Consider the following 23,477-nt stretch of genomic DNA (forward strand, 5'->3'; position numbering starts at 1 on the left):
CCGTGAGTTTAAGTCATAGTTGTTGTATAAAGTGTTTAAGGGACTGTTTCTTATGGTATGGAGACGGGAGGGGTGTGGTAGCTCATACAGAGCTTGTTTGTTTTTAAAAGGAGGTCGGGTGTGGAGTACACCATTGTATTATAGCTTCGGGAGCCCGTCGCTCCTTGATTGCTTGATAATCTGGTTGATATAGCTGTAGTATGTTGTTTAGGAGCTGTTTTAGCATCCAGGTTGTTCTTTATTGTATTGTGTTGTTCAAAGACTGGTTGGTATGTTGAGGTGCTGAATGTGTAGATTGATGGTGTTTGTGCATTGTTGGTGTTGTTATGAATTTGAGGAAGTAAAGGGGGCAAGGGAGATGCTGTCCGATTCATTATAGAACGAGCTTGCCGCTCGATATACGCGATATACTAGCGTTATCTAAGTTCGTATGTGCATTCCTTTGTTATAGGATTGGCATGCTGGTTACGACGAGTTCGTTATTGGATCGTATTGGCAACTCGAGGTATGTTAAGGCTAACTTTTCCTTCATTCTTTTGGCATGGTCTATATGGAAACAAAATGTAACCAAACATTCCTCATAATGACTCTATTCCTAGAAGTGTTAAGAGCTTATGTCTTTGTTTCCCATATGATGATATTGATTATGTCTTGAGTTCCTAAGTCCCGAAGGGGCATAAATATAAGGTTTCATATTTTGTATACATTTTCATAAGGATTCTAAGTCCCGAAAAGGGCATATGATAATAAGAAGATGTTCTTAACAAGGTAGGAAGGTAACGACTAGAAAGTCACTCCGAAGTGAGTTCCGAGTTTCATGAGTCTTGTCATGCATCATCTATACATACATATTTATATACTTATGCATCATGATATTATGGGGCATGGGAAGGGCTATGGCATTATATACACAAACCACCTGATCAGCTGGTATATGATGATTATGATACCCGAAGGGGCCGATATGATATGATGCTCGACGGAGCGAATGGGTAAAGGCATATATATACATACATATATGATATTCATGCATTGCATTGCATTTTCATCGCGTTCATGGAATTAAAAAAGGTTGTATGCCCTATGGACAGACTATGATACACATAGGTGCACAGTCATTCAGATGTGGTTATGCATACGAGAGTCGTAGAGGGACATATACGCTATATTCTCATCAGTTATCCTTTTTAGTTTCAAACTAAATGAAATTCTTTAGGACTTCAATCATGGATAAATTTCAAAGACACAAGGTTGTGAGACAAGCCACACCAAAGCAGGTTCATCAAGAAGCAGTACTCAGGTTAACGGTTCTAAAAGAAAGGATTTATGTGCCATTAAGCAGTCAGACCAACTCCCTATTTCAAACTAACAAACATCACAATTTGAACTTGTTAAACTATATACTTAAGATAGTGGAGTGATGTTGTTATTTCACTTTTCCTAGTTAATAGGCTAGCATGACCATTTAACAGATAGATAGCAAATATAGTCATTTTATCACTTCCAATTTTAAGCTTGTATTGAACCTTTGATTGTTCCAAGCTTCTTTTAATTAATGTGATCAACTATCAAGGCTCAGTTAAACCTAAACACAACAAATCCCTATTTAGATTAGACCACGAAGATCATTAAGATTCAAAACAAAGTGCACAAGTACATCATTGATCTAGATAGCTAAACAACAAACAAGGAATTATAGCAACAGCCTAGTCTAAGCAGAATCATAAAGCTAATGAGCTAATATTTAAGCTAACAATATGACAAGAAAACCACCATCTAAACATAATATCACACAACTAACATTAATATCCAAACTCAGTAAAAGACAGCAATAAAATGATAAATAATTATCTTTGTGTTGCGCAGCCGAGACAAGAATGGATTTGGAGCCTTTGTGCTTCCAATCTCGAACTCAACCACCAAAAATAAAATAAAACAAGGAATTAAACTTTTGAAACTAGAGACTCGACTTTAAAAGTCAAGTCCAATATTTTAACTGAAACCCTGATCTTGAGTCCTAATGCTCAAAGTCTTACTTTTTTTTTTCTCCTCCCTTTCCTTTGAAATTGAGGGTTCTATTTATAGAACCTCAAAAGATCAAAACCCTAAGCCCTAATCGATGTGGGACAAGTCCTTTTTTCTGAAAATTATGCATGAGTTTAAAGTGAACGACTCAGATTAATGCAAAATAGCGATGAAGGGCTAGATTTTAGCCTGTTCATCCTCAATCCGGTCGGTTCTTGAAAAACCAATGAGATTCAAGGATTTGTCCAGGTAGAAACAAAGCTAATTAATGCGATTCGTACTTGTATCAACATAAACTATGGAAAAGCAAGAGAGAGAGGAGTAGATTTTACCTTCTAAGGCGGCGTTTGGTGAGAATAGGTGGAGAGAGACGAGTTTGCATTTAATGCTACTCATTTTGGCTATGCTAGGACTGATACGCGACTGACACGCCTGAAATGTTGCCATTTTCGGCAATCGTGACGTGTGAGAGGAGAAGGGGTAGGTTCGTGGCGCTAGGGTTTCGTATGAAACCCTTGAGAAGGCAAATGCCCCTTTAGGGGTCTTGTTTGGCCGAGACTTATGTTCTTATAATTGCTTCTGTTGGGCTGGGTCGCGATCCTTATTGGACCGGGCTCGACCGATCTTTTAAAAATAAAAGGGGCGGCCCAAATGCTAGATACACATATATATACATGATATACGCGGTTATACCTGTATATTCGTGTATATTTATGTATATATGCATATCGGGAAAAATACGCAATTTTACTAAATAGCCAAAAATAAAATCTTATAAGTTAAATCGTTTCAAATATAGCCATAATTTAATAAATTAATCGATTAGTTTAGAATATGGCTGATTGCATAGATAGACTTGATTTTGCGAATGTAGCCTCAATTTGAATTAAGCCATGAAATTGGCTATTTCAATTAGACCCTTAATTGACTAATCAATTGATTATTTCGATTGTAGCCATACCTAAACACATAATAAGTAATTTTAAAATATAACCACAATTAAACGTCTAATTAATCATGATTATATTTTTTAAAAATTCACAAAAATATAAATTGATCATGTAGGAATTAGAGTTTGAGGGGTAAAATGATTATTGCTTTAATTAGTCAGATTTCTTGGATTAAACAGAGTAAAAAGGCTTGTTAATTGATTTTAACAACCAAATAAATAATAGTTTTAAATCATTCTCTTGATTGATCTCAGCAAATGTCTCATAATTATTGCAAAAATATGTAAATTAATTTCCAAATGATTTATGGCATTATAGAAATTATTTGCCAAATGAAATGGCGAAATATTATTCGAATAATTTTATAAAATCATTTCGTAGAAAAATATATATATTTCACTCCGTTTTATATCCAAGGACCCTAGCAAAATAAAAAAAAATTACGGGAGTTCAACAATTAGGTGTCAACAATGAGGGAGATAGAAATAATCTTATGCTTCACTTTAGTATTTAGAGCAGAATAAGAGAATATGATGCTAGCAGGTGGTTAACAGAAGAATAGTAAGTAAGTTTTAAGTAGATACAGTGAATTAGCAATTTTCAGCAGATTTAGTAGAAGTACGATTTGATTTACTTAGTCAAGTTAGCACTAGTGAGTGGGTAACCGTGTGAATACACCGAATGCGTGTTAGAACCCAAAGGGGTTTATGTTAAATTCGAAGGATAGTGATAGCGGAAGAAAAAAATCAACTATGTATTAAGAGAGCAAACTACAGAAGAATAGTCTTTACGAGCTATCAAAATGGGTCTCCCTAAGATTGACTATGTGAGCACAGTTAAGTTGTTAAGACAGATTATGCCAACTATGAATACATAAGCACCCCGTTCATGCAAGTAATTTAGTTTTTCCTAGTAAGGAAGATTGCTCTGAAGTAAGTCGGAAGATGAGTCGTCAGTGACGTAAAGTGCAAAGAATTGTGGACGATAAGGAAAGGTTTTAGGATCCCAACAAAAGTGAAGGATCCACAAGTACAAGACCTTTACCTTTTGTCTAAGGGGGAGATGTGAAAATCGTCAGTAAGTCTAGTTGGACATTTGAAACCCGAATAGTTAGCATGGGATATGAAGAAACTCAGTTTATTAATAAGGGCAAAAGGATATAATCGCCATAACAAATGTGCCTAGCGTGTGTAAGAAACACGAAGTGAGTAGAATGATCGTCGAGCTTAGTTATTATTGATAAAGTGATCATAGAAAAGCTATGAGATCATGCCCAGTTATGTGTCACAAGGGCAGTGCCATCGCACGAGACTCTAATCTTCAGGGTTCTGGTCAAGTATTTAGCGCACAGTAGTACTATGAGTATTTCAGGAAGTATCTCAGAAAGAAATCAAGTATGGGTAGTTTAGCTCAGGTCGAGGCAGATAAGAGAACTATGGTGAAATAAGTCCACCGCATAGCAAATCTTAGAGTTCGACTTTTGGACCCCTAAGATGGTAGAATTGTTGTTCAAAACAGGGTCGAATCCTCCTTAGTAGTCGAAGTGAGGGAGAAATAGTTTAGTGGTCTCTATTTGTTGCAGCTGAAAGAGAGGATTCACAAGCATAAGATGATGGCTTTTGAAAAAGGGGAGATGATTGTACATTGAGGTACCAAAGCAGACTATGTGTTCTAGATGTAGATGGGCTCAGAGAGAGAATTATGTAAGAAGTCCACAATTTCAGGTACTCTATTCATCCAGGTTCCACGAAGATATATCATGACCTCAAGGAGATTTATTGGTGGAACGACATGAAAAAGAACGTAGCAGATTTCGTGGCCAAGTGTGAATTGTCAGCAGGTGAAAGCCGAGCACCAGAGGCCTGGTGGTTTGGCTTAGAACATAGAAATTCCTAGAAATGGAAGATGATAAATATGGACTTAAATATGGACTTCAAAACAGGTTTACTTCACTCTTTTCGGAAGTATAATTCGACTTGGGTGATTGTAGACCGACTCACCAAGTCAGCGCATTTCATGCGAGTAAAGACCACAGATTCAGTAGAAGATTATGCCGAGTTGTACATTCAGAAGATCATCCGGTTGCATGGGACTCTGTTGTCCATCATTTCAGATCGTGGTGCTCAGCTTACAGTGAACTCTTAGAAATCCTTTTAGAAAAGACTAGGCACAAGAGTAAACCTCAGCCCAGCTTTTATCCTCAGATAGATGGCCAGGCAGAGCGCACTATTCAGACACTTGAGGATATGTTGAGGGCATGTGTCCTTGATTTTAAAGGTAATTGGGATGATCACTTATCTCTCATTAAGTTTTCCTATAATAACAGCTATCACTATAGTATTAAGATGGCACTGTACAAAACTCTGTATGGTCAAAGATGTATGTCGCCGATTGGTTAGTTCGAAGTCAGCGAAGCAGAATTGTTAGGACCGGACTTGGTCCACCAAGCTATGGAAAAAGTCAAATTGATTCAAGAATGGTTGAAGACGGCTCAAAGTCACCAAAAGTCCTATTCGGATGTGCAGTGCAAAGACTTGGAGTTTCAAATTGATGATTGGGTGTTTCTGAAAGTTTCGCCCATGGAAGCAGTTATGAGATTTGAGAAAAAAGGGAAGCTCAGTCCCCGTTATATTGGGCCATATAACATCTCACGAAGGATTGGGCAAGTAGCTTATAAGTTAGAGTTGCCACAAGAATTGGCGGTTGTACACCCAATATTTCACATATCTATGTTGAAGTAGCTCATGGGGGACCCGTCTCTGGTGGTTCCTATAGAGATCACGGGAGTTAAAGATAGCATGTCTTACGAGGAGATTCCAGTGGCTATCCTTGATTGTCAGGTTCGCAAGTTGAGAATTAAGGAGATCGCGTCAGTAAAAGTACTGTGGAGAAATCAGAAAGTGAAGAAGCTACGTGGGAAGCCAAAGAGGGCATGAAGTCCAGGTATCATATCCCTTTGAAGAACACGCAGAACATGTTGAGGGTAAGTAACCTTTTCATTCAGACCTTATATTATAATCTCCATGTCTTTCAGTATTCAGTCATTCTAGTATTCATTAAGCTCAGTATTTAGTCAGTTCAGTAGTCATTTAGTTCAGTACCTATTAATTTCAGTATCTCAGTAGTTCAGTAATCATGTATTCATTCAGTTCAGTACCTATTCAGTTCAACATTTACTTAGTTTAGTATTCATGCATTCATGAAAGTTCAGTGTTCACATGTTTCCATCGGTGACGTTTAAGGTCCAAAGTTAGCCGTAGTTACAATCAGGACAATCATTCGAGGACGAATAATCCCAAGGGGGAGATAATGTAACACTACGTAAATTCGAATTAGGTGTGGATGTGTTAAATGAGTATTAATGTGAAATTTTAGACATGTGAAGTCCTATCGGGATGAGTATGGGTAGAAATAGTTGTTTTGGAATCAAGACGGAGAGTGAGGTGCATAAGATTAGATAGAATCAATTAAGTTTATGGAAGGTCTGCATTCCAGCCTGATTTCGTCAATATTCGTTGAGAAATTTAAAAAGCTTAAAACATGAAAGTTGTATATCTTTGAAGTAACTTTCCAACGATATATGGTTTAGGCCTAACAAATCTCTGTACAAGAAGTTATGCCTATTTTACCGAACACTACGCAAAAGCCGACACGTGCCACACGCGTCGCCCGTGGGGGCGCGTACGATGGACCGGCATCGTGGACCCAGTTTGGAAAATCATGCTCTCTGAATGTTTGACCTACGGGGGGTCCCGCGATGGCCTGGCATCGCGGGTCCAATGTGAATGAGCCGGGTTTCTGGTCGAAACTTCAGATTTTTGCATTTTTCTTATATTTAATCTTGGGGTTTATTTCCCTAACACCCTTAATTACGAAAAATCATCCTAAGATAAGAGAGAACATGTCCCAAGCCTCAAGAACCCTCCAAGGTAAGTTCGATGATGATTCTCGGTTGAATTTAAGTTTCTAATACCCTTCTAACATGATTAAACCCTTCTAATTCATAGAACCTTGATTGAGATGTTATCGTTGGACGTGGAAACCCTAGCCTTCAAATTCAAGGAAATTGAACATAAAAAAGGTAGTCCTTTCCCCTTCTGATCATTTGTAGTTGTGAATTGATGAGTTCTTGGGAGATTAATAAATGGGTTTGATAAAGAGAATCATATAAACTATGGTAGAGTTTTGGATTGTTGACTTAGATTGTTGTAATCATATGAGTGATGAAGAATGGTGTTAATTACATCTAATTAAGATTCTAGAATCACCTATAAGTAATAGAATGGGAATTGGGTGAAGCAAACACCATTAAGGAAGGTTGTGGAGCTTTATGCCCACCAAGTGTTTAATAAAATGCCTAGATGGCCAAAACTTGAGTATTGTTACTAATATTGATTCCATTGACTTATGATGCTATAGATTAAGGTTGAAAGGGTTGACAAACATTGTATTACGCTCAAAGGACGGAATAAGGTATGTGAGGCTAACTCTCTACGTTTGGGAATGTTAATGATTCTACCTATGCAGCGTTTCTTTTACAACGTTACGAATTACCTCAGAAACATAGTTAAGCTCAGTTCCTTGAATAGTTGCAGAACTTCTATTCTCTAGTTTGGTAATTTGTTCGTGACTTTCACTCCGAATGTTGTGAGCTTAGTACGTAAACAATATAGACTTGTGTTTGATACCCACGAGTCTCAATCTAGAATACTCAGCCTATTTATAAATAGTTAAAGCTTCAGTTTTCATAATCAGTTCATGAATACATGTTTCAATGAATAATTGCTTGGTATGTCAGTGTTGTACCTTTCAGCATAATTCTTAGTTCTTTTATGTAAATTGTTTAATGTGGAACACCTGTATTTGGGCCTGAGGCCACAGTTTATGTATATGTATACTTGGGCCTGAGGCAACAGATTTGTACACATATATTGGGCATGAGGCCACATATTATGTTTTGAGTTAAACAGGTGATACTCCATTCAGAACAGGAAGTATTCATATCTGTCACGCCCCGAACCATGACCTAGGCGTAACACGACACTCAATGCCTAATTGAATGTGACCGAGCAAACCCATAGGCTGGCTGAATTAACATGTGATATCAAAATATGCAATTATAAGGAAATAAGACTAACACATGTTGATCTACTAAAAAGTCTGGCTGAAATATATAAAATACGGAAATATTGTTGAAGTCTAAAACATCTGAAATAATTGCCAACAAGGCTAACACATCAAAGTCTGCTAATATTTGACTAACTGAACTATGTCTAGGAAGCCTCTATGAATACTGAAAAGATAACTGTCTAAAACTGGAAAGACTGAAAGCAGGATAACGCCCCGGAGGAACTGGGCTCACCAAGCAGCTGATACGAATAGTCCCCCAAGTAATAAAAAGGGACATCAACACATATGAATTGTACTGGTATGTAAAGCAATTGAAAGAAGAAATATAAGTACTGAAACTGAAAATGAACTAAAAAGGAAGGTAAGGATCTGAAGTACTCCATGTTCTAAATGAAGAATCACTTGTATAACTGTAAATATAAACTGTGGCCTAGGGCCAGAATAATGTGCACAAAAACTGCGGCCTCAGGCCCAAGCAATACGTATGTATAAACTGTGGCCTAGGGCCCAAAAATACAGATACATGTGTTCAACATTAAACAATTTACAAGAGTGAGACAGGGCTATAGCTGATAGCATGATAACTGTTTCTGATTATGAAACTTAAGCCAATAATTGATTATACACTGACTGAGACTCATGTGATGTCAATACTCAAGTATATAATGATTACGTACTGATTGATATTCAAAATGATAACTATGAATGAATTATGAAACCATAACCCTAGAAGATAGCAGTTCTACAACTATTCAAGAAACTAGGGCTAAATTGCATTTTGAGTCAATTTACTTATAAGTGTGAAGAATAAGGCGTAGGGAGAATCATAAACATTCCCTATCATATAAAGTTAGCCTTACATACCTTAATTGCTCCACAATCCATACTAAAAGTCTGAACTTTGAGAAGGAATACAAAGCTTGTGCCTCAACCCTTGAATATGGGTTTTCTTGAAAACCCTAGGTTAAGAACAATGGTTCCCTAATTAGGTTAGATGAACACATGATTTAATCCACTTGGAATAGGTTAGGATAGCTTACCTTAGTGTTCTTGGTAATGGGGAAGCAGGATAGGTCGTTCTAGGGTTGAGGGACTTGTAAAAATAAAAATTAGAACTGAAACCAGGTATTTATAGGTTCTGGTGCGGATTGAGTTTTACGGACCAAATTACGATCTGTAATTCATATCACGGTCAGTAATTCTTAGATAGTAATTTTTGATGTCTCAAAACAGAATGCCCAACTAACCACCTCTTCAATTACGGTCACGAATTATGGTCCGTAATTTGAATTACGGTTGGTAATTCCTGACCATAATTTTTCATGTCCAAAACCAGTGACCAAATCAATTTTCACGGACCGAGTTACGGTCCGTATCTCGAGTTACGACCCGTAACTTCTGAGCGTAATTTCCCTTTTTTTCTGAACTGTAGAAAAATTCCAATTCCAACATTCTCTATCTGATTTTCTAAGTCTAAAATCTTGGTCAAAGCTTAAGTTAAGGGTCTGAGGTGTTACAATATCCTAACTTCTTTTGTTCACTTAAGTTATCAGTAATTAGTTCAGTTTCATTTTCAGTACTTATAGTTCTTTCTTTCAGTTGCTTTACATACTAGTGAAATTCAAATGTACTGACGTCCCTTTTTCCCGGACCTACATCTCGCGATGCAGGTAACGATTTACAGGATGACGAATCTGCTCGCTAGGATTTCCAATATCGGCTGATTGGTGAGCCTTAGTTATTTGGCGCATTATCATTATTTTTTAGTCTTTCAGTATTTACAGACCGTCAGGTATGCCGGAAGCCTTGTCCCAGCAACAATCAATATTTTCAATACTTCATTAGAGGCTTCGCAGACTTGAGTTACCGTTAGACAAAGTCATAGGCTTTTCATGTTAAGCCATGTTTGCTACAGTTTATACTTCAGAATTATATTAGCGTTTCCGCATTTTAAATTTATATCATTCAGATTTTTAGTATATCAGCATGTGTTAGTTTATTTTCCTCATTCAGTATGTTATGATATCACATATTGATTCAGCCAGCCAGTTGGTTCGCTCGGTCACTTGCAGTCAGGCACCGAGTGTCATGTCTAGGCCTAGGTTCGGGACGTAACATTTATGTGCCAAGCTTGACTCAAAATTTGTTGAGCGTTGCTCAGTTGCTTCATAAAAATTATTCTCTTAGTTTCAAGGATACAAAATGTGTCATTTATGATCCTAAAGGATGTGAAGTAGGTAAAATTAGCATGATTGACAATTCCTTTTCCATTTCATGTTATTCTATTGATAATTGCTCTTTTAGTGTTGAATCGAATGATACTTGGCTTTGGCACAAAAGGTTTGGGCATTACAATCTTAGTTCATTGGTGTATATGCAATTGAAGGGTATGGTGGTTGAGATACCCAAAATTGACATGTGCAGGGATGTTTGTGAGTCATGTTAATTTGGTAAAATGCATAGACGGTCCTTTCCTAAAGTAAGCCTTTGGAGGTGATATTTGGCACAAATATCTATATTTCGCGTCATTTTCCTTTTAAATCTTGGTAATTTAATAGATTTCCTTATAAGGAAACCGTTGTATTCGGGCTTATGTTGGTATGTTTGTGCGTTTAGGTACAATGAGATTGAATGATGGAAATACAAGCAGTTTTTGAGTGAAAATAGAGCTTATGGTAGTTGGACGAGTTGACAAGCGGCTTGTACAACACTTAGAGCGTGAAATGGACAATTGAAGCCATTATGCGTTGTACTTGCATCGCGCACCTAGCGTGCAGAAGAGGCCTCTCTGACCAATCTCTGATGTAGACAAAGATACACTCTCGCGATGGGCCGCATCGCGCGGCCATCGTGGGACTTCGTTCAGTTTTCCCGATTTGATTAGGATTTGGTCAACTTATTTAGCTTTTAACCTAGACTATAAATATACATTTTTATGTTAGAAATGACGTGTTGGGATTATTCTTAAGACTTGTAAGCCGTCGTTCTTATTCGCTCTTAGGTTTTACTTTATTTTCTTCATCCAACCCTAGATTATTCATGAATTCTTGTTCTTCTTCTCAAATCATGAGTAGCTAAACTCCCTTATTCTAGGGTTGTGGCAAAAGACACGATAGTTGGTTTGATGACAATTTCTATCTATTAAATTTCCATCTTTTGGGTTGCTTATTTATTCTTGTGCTTAATTGTTTAATTACTTGATCACTAATTAGACACTATATGTGGCGTATGAATTGAACTAGGGAAAGGGAATTTGCATGCGTAATAAGAATAAATAGAGCTTGTTTGAATAATCATTTCGCTAATGAGGATAGGAATATACCCTTTAGCCTTGCTTAGTTGAATATGGAGCTATAAATGCGTTCTTGTTACTTTCTAATGACCATAGGAATATAGGCGTTATAGTAACATCTGTAGGCTTGTGAGCAACTTAGAAGATACTCATAAAGCAATAATTAACCCGTCAACTAGTAACCCAGGAAATAAGATAAGTAGAATTATCAGAAGATTAACTTGATTGTCGAAAGTCATGACCCTGGAACTATTTCTCATCTGATAAACCTTACAGTCTTATTCCCAGTCATCTAAATCACAAAGTTTCATTTACTTTCAATTAATAGTCTAGTTACAACAAACATCTTGATTTCACTCTCTTGAATTGTTACAACGGAATTTGAATTAGTTGAACAGAATAAATCGAAGTCTCTGTGGGTACGATATCTGGACTTTAAATCCTATATTACTTGTACGACCACGTTTACTTGCGTGTGCATTTGGGAGCAACAAGAGGGCTAAGGAAAAGCTAGAGTTACTCATACAGATTTCTATGGACCAATGAGGATGGCACCTTTGAGTGGAAATAATACTTTGTTCTCATTGTGGATGAACTAACTAGAATAACATGGGTTTACTTTCTTAGCAGCAAATATCAAGTGTTTTTTGTTTTCAAGGAATTAAGGCTATGGTAGAAAGGGAGAGTGGCTGCAGGTTGAGGTATATCAGGTTAGATAATGGAACTGAATATACTTCATATCAGTTCAGCAAGTATTGTAAAGATTTGGGTATTCAACAACAATTCATTGTTAGATACACTCCAGAACAGAACGGGGTTTCTAAAAGGAAGAACGGAACGGTGATGGAGATGGCAAGATACATGTTAGTAGAAAAGAAGATGCCTAAATATTTTTGGGCCGAGGCAGTCAATATCGCAGTATATTTGCTAAATAGATTGCCAACTAGAGCAGTCCAAAGCATGACACCATTTGAAGCGGGAAGGGTATAAAGCCATCTGCAAGACACTTGAAGGTATTTGGTTCGGTGTGCTATGCATATGTTCCTGATGTTAAAAGAGGAAAATTAGATAGTAAGGCAGAATTTTGTATTTTGATGGGCTTTAGCACAGCTACAAAAGGGTATAGACAGTACAATGTTAGAAGCAAGAAGATGTTCGTCTGTAGAGATCTTGTAGTGGACGAGTCCAGCCACTATGATTGGGTTCGAGATATTGTTGTAAAGAATCAATGTGGGAGTAATTCAGTTACAACCCCAAATTCGCACAAGAGTGATACTTTCTCTAGTCCTATTTCTAGTTGCTCTTGCAGCACAATACAAGCGGCAAATCTTCCATTTGGATGTCAAATCTGCATTTCTCAATGAATTGCTTGAAGAAGACATTTATGTTGAACAACCTGAAGGTTTTACAGTTGCAGGTGAAGAAGACAAGGTGTATAAGCTTAAAAAAGCAATCTATGGTCTTAAACAAGCTCCAAGCGCTTGGTATAGTAGGCTGGACACTCATTTGTTGTCTCAAGGCTTCAACAAAATCGTAAATGAGCCTACTTTGTACTTCAAAAAGCAAGCTCATAGGAAGTTGATTGTGATATCAGTTTATGTTGATGATTTGATGATCACGGGTGAAAATCCTCTTGCGGTTCAAGAAGTTAAAAATGAAATGTTAAAAGCTTTTGAGATGTCTGATCTAGGTGAGATAAAGTTTTTCCTCGGAATGGAGATTACTCAATCTCGTGAAGGAATTTTCTTGTCCCAAAAGAAGTATGCCTTGAGTCTGTTAAAAAAGTTCAAGCTTGACAAGTGCAAACCTATTGCAACTCTACTTGTTGTGAATGAAAAGTTGATGAAGGATGACGGAGAAGAGGGAGCAGACCCCAAACTTTATAGAAGTCTTATTGGAAGCCTATTGTATCTTACTGCTTCCAGGCCAGATGTAATGTTCGCTGCTAGTTTGTTGTCCCGCTATATGCAAAGTCCAAGCACTAAGCATTTTGGATCTGCTAAAAGGGTGTTAAGGTACATTAGAGGGACACTTGATTATGGAATTTGGTATAGAAGTGAGGAGAATAGAGTTCTTATTGGCTATCAGATAGTGATTGGGGCGGATGCTGAGATGACTACAAAAGTACATCTGGTTACTCATTTTCTTTTGGTTCGGGCATCTTTTCTTGGAGCACAAAGAAGTAATATATTGTAGCTCAATCATTAGCAGAAGCCGAGTATGTGGCTGCTGTATCTACTACAAATCAAGGAATTTGGTTGAGAAAGATCTTGTTTGAATTGGATCTGTTGCCAAAAGAACCAACAGTGATCTATATGGATAATAAATCAGCCACTGCAATGGCTGAAAATCTGGTGCAGCATGGAAGAACGAAGCATATCAACATTAGATTTCATGCTTTAAGAGAAAGAAGAATGGTGAAGTTAAGCTGGTTCATTGCAGCAGTGAAGAACAACAAGCTGATATTCTAACCAATGCTCTTCCCACCAACAAGTTTGAGTTTCAGAAAATGTTGTAAGGAGTTCCAATGAAAAATCTTAAGGAGGAGTGTTAGGAAATTAAGATTTCTCTAGAAACTCCAAGATCTATAGATATTTTTGAGTTTTGTAGTACACAAGTCTTTTGGGTTAAAATGAGTGGTGGTTAGTGAGCCACATATGTACATAGTTTAGTGTGAGATATTTTTCTTATTGTGTGGTTGTAATTCTCACACTTTATATAAGGAAAAGCTTCTGAAATGAAAAGTAAGAGACAAAACAGAATTCAGAAATTTCTAGCTTTCTCCTTCTTCATCTCAAAATTATTGTAGCAATTTACAGCTGCAATTTCTTTTCTGTTCCTCCTTGAACCTGTGAAATTATTCTTTCTTTTCTTTCTAACATGGATGATAACGAGTAAATTGGTTTTCCATTTCCATGTTATAGCCCCGAAGGCCTATGTGCTATAATGCTGAGCCAAGGATACTCCGCGTTCTTTATAGAAGCAATCAACTAAGTTCTGAACGAATTAGCTTCTTGGTAATGGCTTAATCCATAGATATATAGAAAGCCCGGGGGCAGATCTAGGTAACTCGGAGGGGGTTCCCAGGAACAAGTAATTTTTGCACAGAATTTGTATTTATATTGAGAAATCCATTAAATATATAAGAAATATCTGTTGGGAATCCACTAACAAAGCAGTCTATTGGTCCAGTGGTAGTAACGAAACCCACTTTAGCTTAGCTAGCCTTCCAGATGGGGTTTCAATTCCCTCGGTCGGGCACATATAAAGATTTTTTTTTAATTTGAGAATATTGGGAACCCACAAACTTCAAATTCTGGATCTGCCTGAAAGCCCTATGATGGAAAGCGACCCGTTATATAATAGGGAAAGACTGATAATGAAACGAAGAACTAACCTTTACGCGAGTATGATTTTTCATTTTTTCGCTCATGGATAATACTGTGCTTTGGTCTGACTTAAAGGCTAAAATTTTCCGATCCTTCTTTCTTTTTTCATTTTCTTCTTTTCTTTTGGTGGCCAAAGAAACACCTTTTACATATTCGTGACAAAGAAATAACTATGCAGTGTCTATGAAATAGTACAATGTTAATTACTTAAATAGATAGAAAGTAGAAAGGCCGAATAGTGTTCCAAGGTCGTTTAGATTTTATTAGTTTACTTTAGGCTTAATTCACATGCAGCCCCTAAATTTATCCCTTTTTTTCATTTTGGCACCTCAACTAAGTGTTTTTCCTATGGAATCTTTGAACATGGCCTCAAGTGTGTCTATCAAACACAATCCAACTTACATAGTAACACATATGGTGAGTTTCATTTTCTTTAGCCTTGCGCGTGAATGTCAATCGCATCATACGTGAAAAATTCAACCAACTGAAACACCGCACCCATTTTAATTATACACATCAAATAAGAAGAAGTGTGTTGTTGTGTTATACAAGTGAAGAAGCACCACTTAAACCTATCAAATAACAAAACTAAAAAATAAGAAATCAAAATTGGAAACTAAAACTGAAAACTGAAAAATAAGAAACCAAAACTGGAAAATAAGAAGCCAAAAATATTAAGCAACACTAGATCCTATTATGTTATTCCAAAATCCCAAAAAAGCTTCAAAATCAATCTCGAAAGGCTGGTCTTCAATTCCTGGTTGGCCGAATTGCTTGGTTCTTGAAAAAATGTCGTTATACACATATTTTAATGATGTGTATAATTAAAATGTGTGGGGGTTGTAATTGGTTGAATTTTTCACATGGGATGCGATTAACGTTCACGCGCAAGGCTAAAGAAAATGAAACTCACCATATTTGTTATGTAAGTTGGATTATGTTTGATTGACACACTTGAGGCCAAGTTCAGGGATTCGATGGGACACTTAGTTGAGGTGCCAAAATGAAAAAAAAAAAAAAAAAAAAGGCAAGTTTAGGGGGCAACATATGCATTAAGCCTTACTTTTAAGTATGTGTCTGCATATATACACACACGTACATACAAGTATGTACATAGTTTCTGACTCAAAAAGTCAAGAAATGCAGCAAATTCCTTATCAGGGGATATCTCTAATGAATGAACTGCTTTGGCTCAAACAATTCTTCTTGCTCATCAACCATATATGTGGACCTTGTCATTTTCATAGTGATACATGTGTCCTGTTCCCTCCCTCATCCTAAGAAAAGGACTTCATGAACTCTTTTTCCCCATTAAATTATGATCTCCATACTTTTCTAAAGTTAGTTTCTTCCATTTCTTTCCCATTTTAAACATTTGATTCATCCAAACTTTCATACTTCCCGAGTCCTGTAAAAGAAAATTATACGAGGATTTCTTGAACCAACCACACAATTTCGATGGAGCCTTTTTGGTACTTGAAGATGTAGAGAAGAAGATTAACAATACATTATTGACAACAGATTAACCGAATAGTACAAGATCCCATTTAAGAAAGTGGATACAACTCTGAAATGACCTAACAGGTCAGTCGAAAACAATATTAATAATACAACAAATTTGGATACATTCAACAGATCATCAAAAGTTGTGCAGAAATTTTACCCCCAGCATAAATGCATTGGCAAATTCAATGTCTTTCTCAATACTAGCTACTCTGAATTAGATTGCACTCTTACTTTCCTAGAAGAATGGTTGATCGTCACTTCATTTTCACTGTCAAAACAAGGAATAGAACTCACAGACAAAGAATGGACCAATCCATCCTTGCTTTCATACAATAGATGAACTCCACACTTCCTCACAAAATCTTCAGTTGGAAAATCATAGGATTCAACATGAATGCTCATTTTTTCACTGCCTTTAACCGCGCAATTGAAACAATCTGATGCTATGTAATTGATGGACGCATTTTCTACAAAGGATATTGTTGTCCACAGACGACGACTAAATTCAAATCCATTTGTTTCATCAATAATGGTGACTTTAGGATAAACATTTTTAGTTTCATCCACAGTTCCATAAACAACCCACAGAAACATGCCCAGGAATTTACTCTCGACATGTAATGGCCTATTGAAGCTCATTGAACAGCCCTCAACTTGGTAGCTAAACCAATCTGGAACGACATTGCTGCAAAACCCTATGTCAAGTTCACCTCCATGCTCATAATGAGTCTATTTCATGCAAATCATGACAAATAGTACAATAGGTGAGATTGACAGAGACTTATGTAAGAACAAGAAGAAAATTTGTCAACATTTAAATTAGGGAGCGTGAGACTCTATACTTACTTTGAAGAAGTTTTCGGTGAATGGATTTTTGAGAGCGTTGCAATTGAATAAATTGATGTAGTGTATGGAATGAAGGTTCTCCAACCCTGTTATCTTCGTCAAACTTTCACAATGACTAAGGTCCAAGTCCCTCAATAGTCTCAAGTTAGATACATGAAGTACTCTTCCAAAAGTCTTACAGCTCCGCAAGTTCATGCATCTAACATAATTAAGGCCTTCCAAGCCCCGAATATCCACTAGGATTTCACAATGAAACAAATTCAATTCCTTCAATCTTTTTAACTCGGACAAATTGGGAAGTCTTTCTAAGGACTTGCACATGTATGCACTCAGTTTCTTTATAGAGATAGGAAGTTCAGGGATGCTTTGAAGATTTGGACATTCACTTACATCGAGATGTTTGAGACCAGGAAGGTCACAAAGGCTGAAGGGTATGGCGTGGAACTTATTTTTGCTGAAACATATAATTCGTAGAGATGATAAGCTCCCAAGATTATAAGGAACTTCTACTTCACACAGATTGCAGTTCTCAAGTTGTAAAGTTTTTAAAGAAGATGGTAAAAATCCTCGCTGACTGAGGTTTTTTTGTGGTTGCAGCCATCCTGGAAGAACGTCGAGAAGTCGAGATTGTTCTTTGAATAAGAAGTCATGAGATAGCAATAGCATCTCCAAGTTCTTTGAATGTCCTAAAGAATTGGGTACTCTTGTGATAGCTGTGCCAACAACATCCACTTCTCTTAGACATTCCAACTTCCCCAAATCATCAGGCAATTCTTTCAGCTTTATGCAGCCATTGAGATCCAGGGTTTCAAGTGATCTTAAATCACATATTCTCTTTGGATGTTTTCTTAGGTTATGACAAGAAGTCAAGTTGAGATTACGAAGTCTTTCCAAATCACCAATTGTTGAGTCCAATCCCATCAAATTTGGACAGCGACTAAATGATAATACCTCAAGACGATGTAAACCAGCAAACTTTGGAGATATCTTGAGGTTCTCACAACAACTGAATATCAATTGCTTCAAACACTTGAAACACTGCTTCCAAAAGAAGAACAAGAAAGAATGGAAAAAGTTAGATTCTTTGTACAAGTTTCCAAAAGATAATTTTAGAAGAAATGTCAAACCTTTAAAGGCGCTTGGAATTCTTCGAAATTACTATAAGTCATGTTGAGAAGAACAAGATTTTCCAAACAAAAATCAGATGGTAAATCTTTCATTGGACAATAGTGCCAACGCAAACATTTTAATGACTTGGGAAGGTATTGAAAACTTCCATATAGTTGCACATGATTGATTTGTAGGAGTCTTAGCTTGGCCACCTTTTCAAATGTTTTAGTATTCAAAGGAACATCCTTCAGATCTGGAGATTCAAGGATTATTGCTTCGACTGCTCTTGTACCCTGTAAGCAAGGATTAAGTAACATTAATAGATATTCGTGGCTTCTATGGGGAGAGCTAGAGAATCATTAAAAAAGGGAACAAATTAATTGAAAGATACGCACCTTGTGTCCTGTGAGCACATCAGAAATGTCTTTAGAGCACCATAATCTGATGCACGCTCCTGGGTTATCAGGTGATTCTCTATGTACAATTTCTCGTCCCATATCCCGAATCAAATTATGCATGTTCAGATGCATATATTCATCGATTTTTAACAATGACTTGTCAATCAATTCATAGATTTCAACCTCAGGATAGAAACTACAAGCTTTGAACATAGTTACAGCCTCACTCTTTTGAATTTTGATGAAGAAACAAGCAATATCCAGGAAAACAGCCTTGGTAAAATCATCAGGAAGTCCATCAAAACTTATTCTAAGTTTTGTATGAATATCGTTAGATGGAGTCGTCCTTAATATCTCCAAGGCATTTTTCCATTCTTCGAGCTTTTTATCAGATAAATAAGCACCCAAAACTTCAAGAGCTAGTGGAACTCCTCTACAATAAGTTACAATGCCTTCTAAAATCTTACTTTAGTCTTCGGCTGGTGGTGCATTTCTACAAGCATGTAAAGTGAAGAGTTGTAAAGAGCTTATGTGATCCAATTTCATGGCTTCATATTGCTCATTCATTTGTAGTTCTTTCAGCAAATGCTTGTCTCGAGTTGTTATTATAACTCTACTACCCGGGCGAAGCCAATCACGTTCTCCAAGCAATGCAGTTAACTGGCATTGATCATCCAAATCATCAAGGATGATTATAACCTTTTTTTGCCAAAGCCCTTCTTTGATCAATGTAATGCCCTCATCAACATTGTATAATTTGATCTTTTTCCCAAGGATTGTTCCAAGAAGTTGCTCTTGTAAATGAACTAATCCATTATGTCTTTCCGTAGCCTCTAATTTCACATTTTCAAGAAAGCAACTTGCTTCAAAATGCTGAAGAACTTGGTTGAACACAGCTTTTGCAAGAGTTGTTTTGCCAATTCCACCCATGCCATGAATCCCAATCACTCGAACATCATCGCAACTTCCTTTGAACAATAACTTCTCTATCTGATTAACACGGGAGAAAAGTGCCACAGGGTGCTTGGTAATATAGAGGGGTGTTTGAGATTTTACTTCCTGTAAGACTTCCTCATAGGTGAGGAAGAAAGAGGAGAGTTGAGACAATTGTGATTTAGAGCCCGTTTGGATTGACTTATAAGTTGCTTATAAGTTGTTTTCAACTTTTTTGATTATTTAGCTGGCCAGCTGAAAGTCATTTTGTGTTAAAATAAGCCCAAAAAAATAATTGAGCCCGTTTGACTTAGCTTATCTAGAGCAGCTTATAAGCCAAAAAAAATAAGCTGGGCTACCCCATTTTATTTTATTTTTGGCTTATAAACTGTTTTCAGCTTATAAGCTGCTTTTTTAAGCCCATGCAAACAGGCTCTTCCTCAGTAACTATATGGATAAATTTCGATTCAAACCTGCAAGGTGGATAAGTTGGTTCAGCGAAACACAACAAATAAAAGGCAAAAAAGAAAAACAAGAACACCATACAGCTGATGCTTTGGTTCCTTTGTTTCTTGAACAATAATGGAAATTGCCATTTCGCAATTAGAAAATTCAATAAAAAGGAACAGAGGCAACAAAATGATTTTCTCCAAGCGTATGATTAAAAATTCAATCTTCAATCAAGTATTATTGAAATAGTGGAACCTACTTGAAGAGTTGCATTGGTAATAATATTAGCCTAAGCTGAAGCTTCAAGTTGAACTAAACATTTTATAGTCCGGTGAATCTAGAGTCATAGACTTCCTATTGTTGAAAAAAGATACTAATCGCAAGACTATACTCTCCTTTAGCTAAATTAAAAAAAAAAAAAAAAAATTATCACCTGATTCTCTTGTTAGAGATATAAATTGTTGAATAAAAGTATGCACTCACTAACAACATAAGCTTTTTGTACGAGGTGGTAATGGAGATAGGGCATTTAAGCACTCGGGGAGAGGATGAATTAAATCCCTAGTGGATGACCACTCGATGTTGTTTACAGTTATAGTTGATGGTTGTTTCTGAATTCCCTCTTCTACTAGGTACAAATAGAAGTCCTGAGTTCAATCTCACCGTTACCCATTATCTTTAGACATGTTTTGCCCATAAAAAAGAATTAGGTAGATCGACATTTGAGTGAGTGTATTAAGGACATACTTAAGTAAATATAGATGTATACTGTCTAGCAGATTAAACATTTCGACGAGATAATCAAAGTTCAACATGACTCCCCCTTCCCCCAAAAAAGAGATTAAAATAATAGAATATAGGATCGAAATTATAAAAACGAAATATTACCCTTGAGCAACATGCCGGAGATCCCATCCTGATAAATTACCATCTTTATTGAGTGCAGCTTTTCAGAGTAGAATATTATTTTCCTCTTGGAAACATGCTTTGTGTCTTGCAAAGGCTTCAGCAAAGATTCCACTTTGCTTGCGCACATCAGAAGGATCAACATCATAGAATATAGGAAGAACTAACCGTTTGGAGTTGTTCTTGAGTTCAAGGATATGCAAAAGCTCATTAAGACACCTTCTAGATGAGGCATAGTTTTTTGAGAGCACAATAATAAAAACGATCGATCCTTCAATTGCCTTTGCGACTTCAGAGAGCTGCTCATCACCAGCTCTGAATGTGTTGATCCCAACTTGGCAAAATTTTGAGTAGAGATGATCTACAAAGGTTTTTGAAGTATCATCACTTCTACAACTCAAGAAGACGTCATATTTCCGAGGACGAACTGGGAGCGATGATTGGCCTTTGCCTTTCTCAACAGCCATGGATGGAAGTCGGAGAAAAGAAATTAATTAACTTGTTCAGATGCAAATTGCAAGAGAGGATCTCTCATCAAGATTTTCTTTTTTCCATAACCTGCAACTTTTGTCCCTTCTTTCCTTCTTCCTTATTTAATTAATTTCTTTGTGATATGCATTTTACTAGTGGCATATGACTTAATTTGGAAAACTGAAAACTTGGTCTTTTGGGTTGATTAAAATAATAAGAAAGATGCTCCAATTTTTTAAAGTGATTATTCTTGACTGGCTTGGACGTTGGAAGACCTCCAATCCTAGTAAGCTTGCTCTCATCTTACACACGTAGGTATAAAGTTTGGCATTTAAAATTACGTTGTCGTAATTTAGGCTATACCAAAGCTGAATTAGATAATTGATCAGCCATGCCTGTATGGGAGTTTGAGAAAACAAACTTGTTCCGATGCAAATTGCATGACACATTTGTTGATACAGGGGGAACTCTCACTACTAGAACTAAAGGTGTCAACCGGTTCATTTTAACCGGTTTTAACCGGTAACCGGACCGGTTAAACCGGAACCGGTATAACCGGTTCCAGTTAACCGGATATTAGTTTACCGGTCCGGTTTCAAATTTTTTTTAACCGGAACCGGTTAAACCGGTTAAAATTAAAAAAAAAAAAAAAAAGGAAAGAGCCGTTGGGCCTCGGTAATGGACCGTTGGCAACGGTCCATTTGCAAAATGGCCGTTGCCAAACGGTCATTTTCTTAATTTTTGGCCCCCAATTTTTTTTTTTTTTAACACTTTAACCCCTCCCCCACCCCTATATAAACCCTTCTTCATTTTCATTTCAATTCACTCTTCTTCATCTTTCTCTCAAATCTCAATCTCTCAATTATAGTTACTTTGCAATAATTAGCCACAAAGTCTTATTATAGTTTCAACTTTCAATTATTAATTTTGCAATTATAATATTGTTGGTGGAGTTGGTGATTTTGCAACAATCCGAAGTAGCTTTGGTGGATTTGCAATTCTAGCCGTCTTCGCTTTGTTGGAAATTAATTCGGCAATTTGGTACCTTCGTTCCAACTCTATCTTTAATTTTCGCAATTTAATTCTAGCAATTTATTTTTCGAAATTTAATTTACGCAATTTAATTCTAGCAATTTATTTTTCGAAATTTAATTTACGCAATTTAATTCTAGCAATTTAATTTGTTGTAATTTATTTTCTTGTGATTTATTTGATTGTGATTTAAATTATTTCTATTTAATAATGTCAAAGAGATTAAGACGTTGTGCCGGTAGTAGTAGTCGTACTGTTAGGGGTGCGCTTAATGAGGAAACATTTGTGGAAGAAACACCTAATTTAGGTATTGATGTTAGTGGAAATAATCCACTTTTAGGTCATGAGGCAATGCAACAACATTTTACCGACACTTTTAATGAAGACTTAGATGATGATGATGATGAAACACAACCCCCCGAAAATCCCATAGGAGATACAGGTCCTGCACAATCACATATACAAGACAAACCGCCTAGAACTCGTAAGCCAACAGCTAAAGTTTGGAAATTTATGACTAAGGATAGGGAAAACCAATCAGTTACATGTACCCTATGTGGACAAGTATTTAGTTTTAAACAAGGAACTGGTAAGGATGGTGGAACGGGTACACTAAATGCTCATATGAGAACCAAACATATGGATGTTTGGGGAGAGCAAACGGGTTCAAATGTGGGGGGCATTCAAATGACGATAGACCCACGAACCGGTAGAAATTTTAAGTATGACAAGAAAAAAGAACGTGTAGAAATAGCTAAAATGGTAGCTTATGATTGTTTACCATTTTCCTTTCCCTCGGGTTTGGGGTTTGTTACTTACATTCAACGTTGTTATAACCCGTTATTTGAGGGTATTCCTAGAAGTACTTGTAGAGCCGATGTTATAGATTTGTTTAAAAAATATAGATTTTATTTGCGCCATGTATTTAATTCTTTAAATTGTAATGTTTGTCTTACCGCTGATTTGGGTCTTAGTATTAACCATTTAGATTTTTTTGCTATTACATGTCATTGGGTTGATGACAACTGGGTTATGCAAA

At 36.7% G+C, this 23,477-nt stretch overlaps 1 protein-coding gene and 1 pseudogene across 1 annotated transcript; both read right to left on the minus strand.

Annotated features, from left to right (window-relative positions):
* Window positions 1-16,277: 16,277 nt before the first annotated feature.
* LOC132634914 (disease resistance protein RPV1-like) lies at window positions 16,278-21,876 on the minus strand (annotated as a pseudogene).
* Window positions 20,980-21,402, minus strand: LOC132611303 (TMV resistance protein N-like). The gene has a single exon (XM_060325734.1). It carries the CDS (start codon window positions 21,400-21,402, stop codon window positions 20,980-20,982), a length of 423 nt encoding a protein of 140 aa, XP_060181717.1.
* Window positions 21,877-23,477: the final 1,601 nt, after the last annotated feature.

This window comes from Lycium barbarum, chromosome 1 (assembly GCF_019175385.1).
Source record: "Lycium barbarum isolate Lr01 chromosome 1, ASM1917538v2, whole genome shotgun sequence".
Classification (NCBI taxonomy): domain Eukaryota; kingdom Viridiplantae; phylum Streptophyta; class Magnoliopsida; order Solanales; family Solanaceae; genus Lycium; species Lycium barbarum.

Bases quoted from the DNA above. Each gene is read 5' to 3' on its own strand.
- LOC132611303 (XM_060325734.1), bottom strand. From the start codon at position 21,402: ATGGCTGTTGAGAAAGGCAAAGGCCAATCATCGCTCCCAGTTCGTCCT.